A 14,578-nucleotide genomic window follows, 5' to 3' on the forward strand; every position below is an offset into this window, starting at 1 on the left:
AATTTATTTTCTATAGCTGGATAGGTTTTTGAAATGGCGTTTTCATGTTTAGTTATTGTTGTGTTATATAGTTTGGAAAAGGAGATTAATAAAATAACCTTGTTGCTCCGCGTATCTCTTGTACTGCAAGTGCTTGCATATACTGCCGATTGATTGATCATTATTATTATTATTATTTTTTTTTGGGATATGGAATTGGAAGGCTTGTAATTAAGTGCCGGTGCGTGAGCAGTATCTTTTATAGTGAAGAATACCGTAGGTGATAATTCAATATTGTTGATAGACACTATAAACCATTTTACATTTATACAGTCATTCCCACTTGATCAATTTGTGCAAGTGTAATTTGTAATTGTAACTTGTAGTGGTTGGAATTATCAATGTTCACTATATATATATATGAGGTTTGATGAGTGGAGTAAGGTATTGGGAACGCGAACTCCATGATTTTTTATTTTTATTTTTTTTTTATTTTTTTTTTTACGTAGAGTAAGATGTTGTAAGTGCAAACTCCACAATTTTGGATGCGTGGAGTAAGGTGTTGCAAACGCCAATTCCACGACTTTCTGGTGCGTGGGGCAAGGTGTTGCACATGCAACCCCCACGGCTTCTTGATGCGTGGAGTAAGGTGTTGCAAACGCAAACCCCACGATTTTTTGACGCGTGGAGTAAGGTGTTGCAAATGCAAACTCCACGACTTTTTGATGCGTTTGAGTAAGGTGTCGCAAACGCAAACTCCACGACTTTTTGATGCGTGGAGTAAGGTGTCTCAAACGCAAACTCCACGACTTTTTGATGCGTGGAGTAAGGTGTCGCAAACGCAAACTCCATGACTTTAAATTTGTATAGGTTAAATACTAACCTCACCTAAACTACTATAATGGTGACTGAACTAGAGTAATCGACATACACTATTTTTTAGTAATTGACATACACTATGTTTGCCTTGCTGAATGAAAGTAAAGAAGTCAAATGTCGAAGAATGGGCTTTATTGATGATTTGAAATCTGAAACAACATAGCTAGTTTGTCTCATGGACAAGCACTAAGGAGCTATCAATTAAGCTACCAATATGAACTAAAGGGAAACAAATTTAACGATAAAAACACCTAAGATGGAGCGCATTCCATGATTTCGGGAGAGGGGTTCCCGAAATTGTGCGAAGGAAATATGCTCCCTTGGAAGCAGTACGGTCAATGATAAGAGGTCCTTCCCAGTTTTCACCTAGCTTCCCTGCATCAATGATCTTTGATTGTCTACACAAAACCCAGTCGCCCAGATGAAAAACTTTCAAGCGAAGCTGCTTGTCATATTGCTTCTTCATTGCAGCTTGGTAATGGAGGAAACGAGCAATACTGTCCTCGCGTACTTCATCTAGATTGGCCTTTGAATGAGCTAGTAATTCGTCATTATTGCCATCGTTTAAGGCAGCGGTGCGGGTCATCCCAGCAAAAATTTCTGTGGGTAATACCGCTTCTGCTCCATAAGCCAGGTTAAATGGTGACATTCATGTTGAGCGCTTTGGAGTTGTTCTATACGCCCATAGAACGGCTGGTAACTCCCTTGTCCACTTGCCTTTAGCCTGTTCGAGTCGACGTTTGAGGATTGCTAAGATAGATTTATTTGTCGCTTCGGCTTGCCCATTTGCTTGGGGGTGATAGGGTGCAAAAAAATTGTGTTGAATATGGAGACTAGCACAAAGCCCGTGGTATTTCTTCTGCATCAAATTGCTTTCCATTGTCTGATATTAACTCAGCGGGGATACTGAATCGGCAAATTATATCCTTCCATAGGAACCGTTTGACGTTTGAAGCTTGTATGTGCACCAAAGGTTGTACTTCTGCCTACTTGGTAAAGTAATCTATAGCTATGAGCAGAAAATGAACATTCCCTGGAGCTCTAGGTAGGGGCCCAATGATGTCTAAACCCCATTTTGCGAATGGCCATGGTGAGAAAATCGGGTGCAGCTCAGTGGCTGGAAGAGTACCCAAATGATAATGTTTCTGACAAGGAATACATGTCTGGAAAATGTTTTTCGCATCCAATTGCATATGAAGCCACCAATATCCTTGCGTCATTGCTTTATGAGCCAAACTTCGACCACCCGAGTGATTTCCGTATATCCCTGCATGGATTTCTTGTAGCACGGCTGCTCCTTCCTGTGTTGTGAGACACCTCAGCATAGGAGAAAATGAATTACCTTTCCTGTACAATTGCAGAGTTCCTATGGATGAAGATACTAGTATAAACTTCCATGCGTCTCTTTTGATGCTATCCGCGATCTTGGGCTCTGAAGGGACTATGCCATTGCATAGAAATGCAATGACCGGTGTGCGCCAATCGCCGATGTCTGCCACGACGTTTGGGAAAGTGAAGTTGTCGGGCTCTTCTGCAATTTCGTCGTCACCTTGATCGTTAGTTTCAGGTATAGGGCAGGAGTCTGCATCATTTTTTTGAAGAATCATGTTTTTATCTTTCTGGGAAGCGTCGTTGCTGGGCTTGTCTTGTAGGGGAATATCATACTTCCTTTTCCGCGTATTGACAATATTAATGTCTGATGGTAGATGTTCCCTATCAATACTAAAAAAACAACATGCATTGATGTAGATGTCTGCGAGTTGTTCTAAGGACAAGTCAATGCTCGGGTCTTGCTGGAAATCAACGTTAACTTGTCTTGGTCCATCAATGTCTACTGCTGCGGATAGATATGCTAAGGCGTCTGCATGTCGAACATCATTCCGAGGCCTTTGTATAATTTGGATGGTTTCAAACTGGTGAGCAAGTCAGTGAATTAGATCTAGGTATGCTGCCATTTTATCATCTCGGGCTTCAAAAGAGCCGGAGAATTGCCCTGCCACCAACCGTGAGTCAGTAAAAATTTGTAATTTTTGAACTCCTAATTCCAAAGTTGTGCGCATTGCATACATGATAGCTTCATATTCTACTACATTATTGGAGGCCTTGAACCCAAAACAAACTGAGCGCTCAATGGTTGATTTATCTGGCTTGATAAAAACACATCCTAATCCAGAGCCGAATTTGTTGTGTGAGCCATCCGTGTAAACAATCCATGAATCGGATGAAGGGTCAGTATGCTTTGGCGAGGCTTCCTCGCCCTCAACTATAGCCGTTTCACTATAGATACTGTCGTCTTGGTTGACTTCGGGGACAAAATCATCGATAGGGAAATCTGCCATTAGGGATGCAAGTGCGTGACCCTTTTCTGAAATGCGAGGTTCAAAATTGATGCTATAAGCACTTAAGTAGATGTCCCATTCTGTGAGTCTACTTGATTCTTGGGCACTTCGGAAAACTTTGTGTAGAGGATATTCCGTGAATACTTTGACCAGTCTTCCTTGGAAATAAGGCTTGAGGTGTCTGGCAGCATGAACCAATGCTAGAGCAATTTTTTCAATTCTCGCATATCTGCTTTCTGCCCCCGTTAGTGTTTTACTAATGAAGAAGATCGGACGACCGTCTTCTCCATCGATGAACAGGACCACACTTACTGCAGTATCTGTAGCGGCCAAGTAAGCTCTAACAGGTTTCCCTGTAGCTGGGCTAGCCAAGATTGGTGGCGAGACCAGGTAGTTCTTGATTGATTGAAAGGCATTTTCACAGTCGTCATTCCACCTTGCTGAGTCTTTTAACGTCTGAAAGAAAGGACGACACCAGTTCGAGTATTTAGAGATGAAATGATTTAGTGCTGCAAAGCGCCCTGTGAGCTGTTGAATCTCCTTTTTTGTTTTTGGAGAGGGCATGGCTTGAATGGATTGGATCTATTCTGGGTTACCTTCGATGCCTCGACGAGTCATCAAATACCCTAGAAATTTCCCTAATACCAGTCCGAAAGCACATTTCAAAGGATTTAGCCACATGTTGAATTCATCAATTATGTCAAAGACTGATTGTAAGTCAGAGTTATGATCTCCACTGTGTTTGGATTTTACAACCATGTCATTAATATAAGCTTCCATTGTCTTGCCCAACATATCTCCAAATATGGTGTCGATCATTCTCTAGTACGTAGCCCCTGCGTTTTTTAAACCAAAAGGCATAACTTGGTAACAAATAATCCCTTGGTCAGTTATGAATGCAGTTGCTTCTTGGTACTTCACAGCTAGCGGGATCTGGTGGTATCTCGAATACGCATCCATAAATGATAATCGTGGGTAGCCAGACGTGGCATCCACCAATTCCGATATTCGTGGGAGAGGGTAAGGATGAATCGGGAAAGCTTTGTTAAGATTGGTGAAATCAATGCACACTCTCATTTTACCATCTTTCTTGGGTACTGCAACCACATTAGACAACCACTGCGGATATGAAATTGGTCGTATAAACTTAGTTGAGAGTAACCGATCAATTTCCTCTCTGACTTTGAGTTTTCTTTTTGGGGCCATGCGCCTAGGCTTCTGCCGAACTGGCTTGATGGTAGGATCAATGTCAAGTGTGTGGCATGCAACTTCTAAGCTAATTCCTGGCATCTGCTCGACTGACCAAGCAAAAAAAATTTTGTTCTTTCTGAGGAGTGCTACCATTTCCTTTTGTTCATTTTTCGTCAGTTCTGCCGATATAAAAGTTGTTTCTCCGCCTAAATTCCCAATCTGAACTTCTAAGAGGTGGTCTATGGTCGGCGGTCCTTCATTTCTTGAACTAGCAGTGTAAATACTGTGTGGGATTGATTCTGATTTAGATACTTGCTGCGAATTACTGAGAATTGTATTTCCCCGCATATCTAACTGACGATATTCTTCCAAGACCTTTTCGTGACAGCTGTGGGAAGCCATCTGGTCACTGCACACCTTACAAATTTTGTCAAGAAATGGGAACTTTACTGCCTGGTGAAATGTAGAGACTACTGCCCCCATGCTGTGGAGCCAGTCCCTTCCTAGGATTGCATTGTAAGGTGATTTGCAATTCATAAGAAGGAATTCAATGTCGATTAACTTGCCCATTAGTGTGACTGGTAAAGAAACTCTTTCTACTGGGGTTGTTGCTGTTCCGTCAAACCCAATGATTGGATTATTTTCTGCAATAATTAAATTTTCTGATAGCTACATGTTCTTGTAGCAACCTGTGATAAGCACCCAAAACTGTAATATTAAACCCCGAGGGACATAGCATTTTGGTCGATTATGTGTTTAATAATCATGTACTAATTATATTTTCGTACTTTTGCAGGTTTCCGCAATTAAAATGAAGATAGTGATAAACATACATCAAAGTACAGAATACGGAACATTTGAGTTTCCACTCGACCCGCGGAGCCGAAGTTTCCAAAAAGAACGAGAACCCGGTCGCGGAACGGGCCCACATATGAAGAAGCAGAAAATTTCCGATGCTCAAATCGGATAAATCTAGGTGCCGACGTTGGCTAGTAAAGCTGCCAAGTACAAGAATACGGGAATATTGGGAATTCACACTCAATCCCCGTGAAGCCCAACAAAGCCTGACTAGAGCCGAAGTTCCCAAAAGAACGTAACCCGGTCGTAACGGGCCCACATATAAAAAGAAGTGAAACTTCCGATGCTCAAAATCGGATAAATCTAGGTGCCGACGTTGGCTAGTGAAGCCGCCAAGTACAAGAATCTGGGAATATTTGGAATTCCCGCCAATCCCCGTAAAAGCCCAACAAAAGCCCCGACTAGAGCCGGTTCCAAAAAAGAACGAAACCGGTCAAGATCGGGCCCACATATAAAGAAGGGAAACTTCCGAAGCTCAAATCGGATAAATCTAGGTGCCGACGTTGGCTAGTGAAGCTGCTATAGCGACCCGGGCGACGAACTCTGCGCAAGGACAAAAAGTCGTAAAAATGCCAAAATCAGCGCCGCCACTGGACACACTAAGTGGACACCCTCTGCGGGCCCAGAAGGCATGATGAGTCAGCATAGGTAGGTGGCAAAGGATGGTTTAAATTTGATACCACCTGGCAAGAGAGAAGACACGTACCAATTCAAACCAGGTGGTTTGAATTGAAATAAGCTACGAAACAAAATCTTAAACAGCTAAAGGACAAAACTTTAAATACAGGTGAAACAAAACTTTGATTCTCAAAGTTTTGAACGTTTCAAATAAGAAACAAACAAACCTGATTTAATTGTTAGGAATTCACGTGAAGGGACATCCGCCTATATATATGAGGGTTCGGCCTTCATTATAAGGTCTTCAAAGATATTAATGCTTTAGCTACGCTTTTAGTTTTCTTTCTTCAAGATTTTACCTTTCGCCATTTTTATTTCAAAGAAGCCTTTAATACGAAGTTATTTTACCCTTAATAACAGTCATTTCTTTTTCTTGTTAATTTCTGTCCCGCATTTATTTACTTAATGTATACAAACAAGTTTTATTATTCCTGCTATGATGATGAGCTAAATCGTCGGGAGTGGTTATATCGCCTTCGTGTGAAAACCGGATTTGACTCGTTAATATTCTAGAATCACTACTTAGGAATTAGGCATAGAATTAACATCGGTCCCAAAATGATCGAGACTGCACAAAGTTGAGTGCCGATGCTCAGCAGCTTCTCGCTAATCTAAAATGTCTCGCTAGCGACTCTCTCAGTGTCGACAGCCTCTCCAATTCGGCCAATTGATGTGAACTTGTGCTGTGAGCGGAGATAATATACCGTAGATGCGGTATTATTAAAACTCCTTATGCTAGTGAAATGCGACCTAGAGATGTGGGCATGCACTAGGGATCAATAATCGACGCCGCCTCCTCGAAAACGAAACGAACTAGAGATGTAGTGATTTGGTAATAAAACTGTTGAAAAATGATTCTTGCATGAGCATGATTAACTCTCCCTCGTTTTCTACATTTCGTTTACCTATATTTAATCACCGTAGTAATTTACATTACCGTTAATTTAATTAAAACCAACTAAAAAGAAACCTAAAATCCTACTCACTTAAAGTGTAACTCCAGTTGTGAACCTATCCGAGCCCTAAGGTTTGGACGATCCCTTTACTCGACCTATCCTACCATCCCCCACGGAGTAAGGTAACTTGACTAAAACGCATTTACTATAACGGACGTTGGACTTTTGACTTTGACTTGGACTGTGGACCTCGGACTTTGGACTGTGGACTCCGGACTCAAGAAAATAAGTGGCGAAAACCAAATAACGTGTAAAAAAGCGTTTTATCAAATGGCGCCACAAGACGCCAAGGACTCTGGACTTAACGTAATAACCGGAATACATCCATAAAACCCCTCCCTTACCCTTACCTCATCATCTTTTAATTTTCATTTTCATTACAATACTAACTCTTTACCGTAATTTTTTTCTACTAACAAATAACCGCGGAGCCAAGTTTTGTTTATTTTCATTAGCACAGTCTAAGTAATTCGTGAGGAATTTGAAGTACTAAACAGACAAAAGAGTCTCGGGACGAGACTGAATTAGTAAGCACGCCGAAACTAACCCGAGTATCAACACCGGTTTTCGTGCATGTGCCACTTTCCTTTTCAGTACTCTTTTTGGGCTCTTTGGTCCTGCGTTTTTTCTAGTAAGCATAAGCTTGGGAGTAGTCGATCGCTATATCGAGGAATCGCGGGGACGCTGTGTTTCAAACTCTTAAACTCCTCAAACTTTGTCGAGGATATTATTTGCTATAACCTGTTTTACCTCGTGATATTTGTATGTTGAATGAGAACTCGCGGCATGTAAAGGTGGTTCGTCATCACATATTCACGTAACACAATTAATATGATTCGTGATATATTTTGATATACGCGTAGCACTAAACCACTTGCTTAGAATATTTTTGTATGTGTATGTTACATCAATTCACATACGCTGTATTCAATTGCATGAGTTCGTTTCTTGACATTCCCCTAACTCACGATAACTCACACATAGTTGCACGATAGGTAATATAGATTTGCATGGGTAGACTTTTCGTAAACTAGTATATGTTAGTTAGTTCTATTTTGGCATCTATCGCTTTTAATTGCATATTTCGTAATCAAGTCTCCATAATACACTAATCACGAAATTAAATTAAAAAAAAAAAAAAAAAAAAAAAAAAATTAAAAAAAAAAAAAAAAAATTAAAAATCATAGTAATTAAAAATTTCATCTAAATCATCTTAATAACACCCCGCGATAATACACCATCATAATAAATCATCATCCTATTCCATCAATGCCTAGGAAACTTGAAAAAAATTGAGGTTGCCTAATTAAGGAACGCATAGCACTAACAACCTCCCTCAATTCTCTCTCGGGTAACTCGTGGCTGGAATATTCACACGCTATCCTAGCTTCCCCGCGCCGAAGTTAGCAATGTACCAGAAGACGCGGTTTCAACTTCCTCCTTCCTAACTTCTAAAAACTCAGCCATTATTCGTTCCTTATGAGCACCAAATTAAAATTCATATTTGTATGAGACTACGGTCCGGTAAACATAAGGAATTAGAACTTACATATCATCGCCGAAAATACAAGAAACAACTGCTTATGTTATCTCCTAGGCATAGTTCCTCCTCCCAGAATCAACCTCGCCAAACATCTCCGTTTCCATTATCTCCTTTAATTATGGTGAAGAAAATCTCACAAATGAGAAACCCTTTCGATTTCTATATCGCGCCTTTACAGAAGGACTCCGCTTCCCGCATTAAACTCGACGCGATTGTAGGTGATTTTCAGATTCCGCCAAACATTTTCGGTTTGTTACCCGCTTACCATGGTTTAGACCATGAAAACCATATAATCATCTTCGCCGGATGCAAACAAGTAGTCACCACTTTTCGCCATCCGACCGCTACTAACTAACAAGTCTTGCTTAGGTTGTTTCCCTTCACCTTACCGATAAAGCTTCAGCTTTGGCTCGCCGGTCAAGCGCCCTTAATCCATTGACACATGGGCCAAACTTGTTCAAGCATTCATGATAAAGTTCTATACTCGAAAAGAAAACTACAGAAATGCTTCAAAAGATTCAATCTTTTCGCCAAAGACCCCGTGAATCCTTTTCGAAGCGTGGAGCAGATTTATCGATCTACTTCTAATGTCCCCATCATCAACTCGACACCGCCAGATTAGTCCGTTTCATTCTTTTTAATGGTCTCTCCGACCATCAAAAGGAAACATTAGATATCATGAACGGCGGTTGTTTCATGGACAAGGGCGCCATCAAGCATACACTTTTTTGAGAAACAGCCTCAATGGCACCCATCGGGGAAACACCGATTCTTCTAGGTCTTCTAAAGACACTCCTACCAAAGTTACGTCTATGTTCGAGGTCAAACCCGATCCGAATTAAAACTCTAATCGAGTCCCTAAACAAAAAGGTTGATGCTCTTTTCGTACAAGTAAATGAACAAAACCCAAACAAAGTCATGGCCGCCAACGCTTCCCCATGCCCTCTTTGCTTAAGTCCCGAGCATGACGATTCTTATTGTCCTTTGGTATACGAAAGTCCTCCCCAACCTTTCAAGAGGTTTGTGCTTTCAACATCCCTAACGCACCTTGGCGACAACATCCGAATTTAGCTTGGGCACCCCCGCCCAACAACAAGCTACTTCAGTGGCAACAACGCTCCTCACGACCACCCACTAACTACAATTCCTATCGCCAAGGAAATCCTCCACAATTTCAGCAAGGGCAAGGTAATTTTCCCAACAACGCAAATATGGGATACCAAAACAACCGCGAACCTTGTTCCCGCTTAACCAAGGATATGGCTACCAAAATCAAACCCGTGAATAATAACCGAGAACTAGTTCCCGCCGCTCCTTTAGTACAATCCATACCGATAAAACGGATGAAACTTTCCTCGACATACATGAATCAACAGTAATCAGATCCTAGCTTCTATCCAACAGTCTCTTTCAATTTGTTAGCTCAGATAAAAGTCATGCGGTTCCCCGCCAAGCAGCTTCCAAACCCTAAGCCTACAAACACCGCTTTGAACTCAACAATGCACTGTGACCTAGTAATCCAAGCGTGGTGAGGTAAATGCCATTACCACTCTTCGCTCGGGCCGAACCATCGACAATATATATACGATGCCGACGAGGAATCGACGGAAGCCACGACTAACGCCCTTCCAACTCCTACCTCGCAAGAACCTATAACGGACGGTTGTGCCATCAAAATCTACACCTACGCCCCTAGGAAAAGACACCATCGATCCTTATATGCGATTCCATCCAAAAGCTCCGCTCCCGCCCGCTTGGTAAAGAACAAACATGACTTAACATTTTGATGAGATCCGCGGAAACCTTCAAAAATTTGACCATAAACTTACCTTTCCTAGATGCGCTTAAAGCATTTGCCCAAGCATGCCAAGTTTTGAAGGACATGTGCACCACCAAACGACGCATTTAATGTATCTCAACAAGCGCTCCTCATCGAAAGCAGTTTCCTCGATTACCACTACCAATGGTGTGGTAAAGTACAGGACCTGTGTCGAATTAACCGCATAATGCACGCCATGACAAGTATACCGCCATCGCGCTTTTAGACCTAGGTGCCGGTGTTAACCTACTTCCCTACTACTTATTTAAGCAGTTAGGTCTTCATGAATTGAAACCTACCAATATGACTCAGAACTCGCGGATCGCTTCCATCAAGTACCCAAAAGGCATAGTAGAGAACGCTATAGTAAAGGTCCAAGATTTTACTACCCAGCTTGATTTTGTCATTCTAGATAATCGAAGTAAAGCCTGGACTCCATCCCTATCATCTTGGGACGCCCTTTCCTTGCAACCGCCAACGCCTCATAAAATTGTCGGGACGGTTCAATGACATTGTCTTTCGAACTTTTTCGCCGAACTCAACGTGTTCAAATTAATGAAACAGCTTTCCGATCCTATAATGGAGGGCTTAGATTAGTTTGGTTGATAGTCCGAGCATGATTATTTCGCAAACTCTTTTCCCCGCACGAGATACACCAATTTCTTTCTTTTGATAATCCGGAGTTTGACGATGACTCGTACATAAGGGATGTCCATGCATTATTAGAGTCAAGCATTCACTATTTGACCCTAATGCTTCGGTGCAAACTAATTCGTAAGGACCGGATTCGCTTCTTTTCCATTGAAGAGATGATCCTCACTTAATCCTTGATCCCCAATCCTCCAACTCCGGATTTAAAACCTCTACCCCCTGATTTGAAGTACGCATATCTCGATCCCGATGGTAGTCACCCTATAATAATTTCTGCCACTTGACTACGCATCTAAGAGACACGCTTTGATTCATGTCATTCGTGAACACCGCCCGCTTATCGGATGGTCCTTAGATGATATCAAGGGAATAGACCCTAGCATATGCACGATCGTGATACATCTTGATGACGCACAAAGACATCACGAGAACCACAACGCCCTTTAATCCCGCTTATGAAGGAAGTAGTGAGAGAGGAAGTTCTACGCTTACTTGATGCTGGTATCATATACCCTATCTCGATAGTGACTGGTTAGTCCCGCCCACGTTGTTCCCAAAAAGTCCGCATTCAAGTTGTGCAAAATGAAAATGGTGAATGCATCTCCACTCGTGATTCCTTTGAAATGGAGAATTTGCATTGACTATCGCAAACTTAATGCCGTAACCCGTGAAAGATCATTTTCCTCTCCCATTCATTGACCGTGATGCTAGAACGTTTAGCCGGTCATGCTTACTATTGTTTTCTTTGATGGCTATTCCGATACTTCCAAATTGTCATCGATCCCGCCCATCAAGAAAAGACAACTTTCACGGTCCCTTTGGAACCTTTGCTTACGCATCTAATGCCTTTTGGTCTTTGTAATGCCCCATGCACTTTCCAACGCTGATGCTTCACATTTTAGTGATATGGTGGAACGTTATATGGAAGTCTTCATGGACGACTTTTCCATTTACGGAAATTCCTTTAACGATCGCTTATCCAACCTTTCCAAAGTCTTAACGCTATGAGCGAGGAGAAAAATCTGGTACTCAATTGGGAGAAGTGTCATTTCATGGTTACCAAAGGACTTGTTCTAGGTCATATTGTTTCAAAAGACGGATAGAGGTTGATAAAGCTAAAATTGTTAAAATTTCTTCGCTACCCTTCCCACGCACGTTCGGGATATCCGCGGCCTTTTTTAGGCCATGCCGGGTTTTACAGAGATTCATTCAGATTTTCTAAAGTTGCTCGACCCTTTAACCAATCTCCGCTTAAGGATGCAGATTCGACTTCAATTTCAATTGCAAACAAGCTTTTGATACACTAAAACCGCCTCGACTACCGCCTCCTATTATTCACCCCCCGATTGGTCTCAACCATTCGAATCGATGTGTGACGCTTAGCGACTTTGCTATTGGTGCCGTATAGGCTAACGACGACGACGACAAACCCGTTGTCATTTATTACGCTTAGTAAAACTCTTTAACGACGCCAACGTAATTATACCACAACCGAGAAAGAGTTCCTAGCTGTTGTCTATGCTTTGATAAGTTTCGCCTCTACCTAGTTGGAACATTGACCATAGTATATACCGACCATGCCGCAATTCGGTACTTACTCGCTAAAAAGGACGAAAACAACGATTGTTTACCGATGGATCCTTCTTACAAGAATTCACCCCGAAATCAAAGACAAGAAAGGAACCGAAAATGTCGAGTTAACCATTTATCAAGACCGGTTGGTGACATCGATAGTGATTCAAGCTATCGGTGACTCCTTCCTGCATTTAATACTTGTACTCTATTTTCTCATCTCCATGGTACGCTGGATATCGTTAACTACCTAGTTACCGAGGAAGTCCCTCCTTTTGGTCACGCCCCGATCATAAAAAGTTCTTATCCATCAAAAAATATTTCGGGATGAACCCTACCTCTTTAAGTATTGTTCGATAATTCATTCGTCCGCCAGATTCCCGACCGGGAACACACCGACGATTATCCTTTTTTGCCATGAACAATCTTATGGAGGTCATTTCGCTGGAAAGAAAACTGCGCCAAGGTGTTACAATGTGGTTTTTATCGGCCTACCCTTTTCGCGATGCATACCTAACATTGCGTAGCTTGCATTTGTTGTCAACACCTAGGTCAATTACCAAACGAAATATGATGCCCCTAAATCCTATCTTGATTGTGGAAATTTTGATGTTTGGGGCATTGATTTTATGGGACCCTTCCCTATTTCTCAAGGTTTTCTATACATTTTAGTCGCTGTAGACTATGTGTCCAAATGGATTGAGGCACTCGTGATGTCGCCGAATGACCATAAGACTGTCGCGGAGATTTGTAAAAGAAAACATTTTTCTCTTTTGGTGTTCCCAAAGCTATCATCGCTGATGGGGTACACATTTTTGTAACAAAATTTTTGGTTTTAATGAAGAAATATGGAGTTACTCACAAGGTTGCTACTCCATACCACCCACAAACGAAAGTGGCCAAGTGGAAGTCTCCAACAGAGAGATAAAGTCTATTATGGAAAAACTGCCAACCCATCAAGAAAGGATCGGGTCTCCGCTTTATCGGATGCCTTGTGGGCATACCGAAAAAGCATTTAAGACACCTATAGGGATGTCTCCTTACCGCATTGTTTTTGGAAAACCTTGTCATCCGCCGGTTGAACTTGAGCACCGCGGCCTTTTGGGCCATCAAAAAGCCTCAATTACAATATCATCGAGGCAGCGAGAAGTTTAAAACTGCAATTAAACGAGCTAGAGGAGATTCGAGTGATGCTTATGATCTCTCAAATCCTACAAAGCTAATATGAAAAGAGTGCACGACAAGCACATTTTGGCGTGAAGGATTTCAAAATTGGCCAAAAAGTTTTATCAGCATAACCCGTGATTACACATCTTTCCCCGTAAATTGAAAACACGATGGTCCGGTCCTTTCATCAGGTCACCGTGAAACATTATGGGGCAATCTCTTTGCTTAATCCAAAAGATAACAGTGAATTTCAAGTCAATGGACAACGCCTAAAACATTACCACTAATTACGCCACCGATGTTGAACGGACTCTTCTTCGTAATCCAAAGATAATCGATTAGATGTTTCGTTTGGCGTACTCAATCTTGTTTCTATAGAGAGTACGCCATTTTGGTAGCCGGGCCATCTTCTATCTTATGATCTCCAAAGTTCTTTGAAGTGTGTGGTTGCAGCGGAACCTTAGTCCACTAAAAACTCTTTTTACGTAACGGAGTATAAATGTATTTCGCAGAACACGAGCAAACGCGGCTTTTCGGGTAAACGATGGGTACCTAAAATTTCACCTCCTTCCTTTTCTTCCCTTTTCTACTCTCTACCTCGCGAACTTCAGCTAATCATTTGGTGTAAGTCTCACTCATCACTTAATAGGAAATGGTCGTAGTTCTTTTGCTCGTAAACGACGCGGCGCCGAAGGATGGCTGGTGTATGCATTGCCAAACACCCTTCCGGTCTAGGCTCGACTTCCTATCCGATACTAGCCAGCTTTAAGGTATACTTTTGTCTAAACACCAGCGCGCAGATAATCTCCGCCGCCGCCGCTACGCTTTCCCACAGGTTGGGATTCGTCTTGAGAATCTGACGATAAAAGACTCGATTCGTCTTGAGAATCTGACGTTAAAAGACTCGATTCGTCTTGAGAATCTGACGTTAAAAGACTCAATTCGT

General features: G+C 41.9%; 2 protein-coding genes across 2 annotated transcripts; both read right to left on the reverse strand.

The window, feature by feature from the left end:
• Positions 1 to 1,093: 1,093 nt before the first annotated feature.
• LOC147492742 (uncharacterized) lies at positions 1,094 to 1,507 on the reverse strand. The gene has a single exon (XM_086567627.1). It carries the CDS (start codon positions 1,505 to 1,507, stop codon positions 1,094 to 1,096), a length of 414 nt encoding a protein of 137 aa, XP_086423753.1.
• A 2,512-nt stretch (positions 1,508 to 4,019) lies between these two features.
• LOC147492743 (uncharacterized) lies at positions 4,020 to 4,958 on the reverse strand. Its single transcript, XM_086567628.1, has one exon. It carries the CDS (start codon positions 4,956 to 4,958, stop codon positions 4,020 to 4,022), a length of 939 nt encoding a protein of 312 aa, XP_086423754.1.
• Positions 4,959 to 14,578: the final 9,620 nt, after the last annotated feature.

Source organism: Coptis chinensis, chromosome 6 (genome assembly GCF_015680905.1).
Source record: "Coptis chinensis isolate HL-2020 chromosome 6, ASM1568090v1, whole genome shotgun sequence".
Taxonomy (NCBI): Eukaryota; Viridiplantae; Streptophyta; class Magnoliopsida; order Ranunculales; family Ranunculaceae; genus Coptis; species Coptis chinensis.

Excerpts from the sequence above, each read along its gene's own strand:
- LOC147492742 (XM_086567627.1), bottom strand. The coding sequence starts at position 1,507 with ATGTCACCATTTAACCTGGCTTATGGAGCAGAAGCGGTATTACCCACA.
- LOC147492743 (XM_086567628.1), bottom strand. The coding sequence starts at position 4,958 with ATGGGCAAGTTAATCGACATTGAATTCCTTCTTATGAATTGCAAATCA.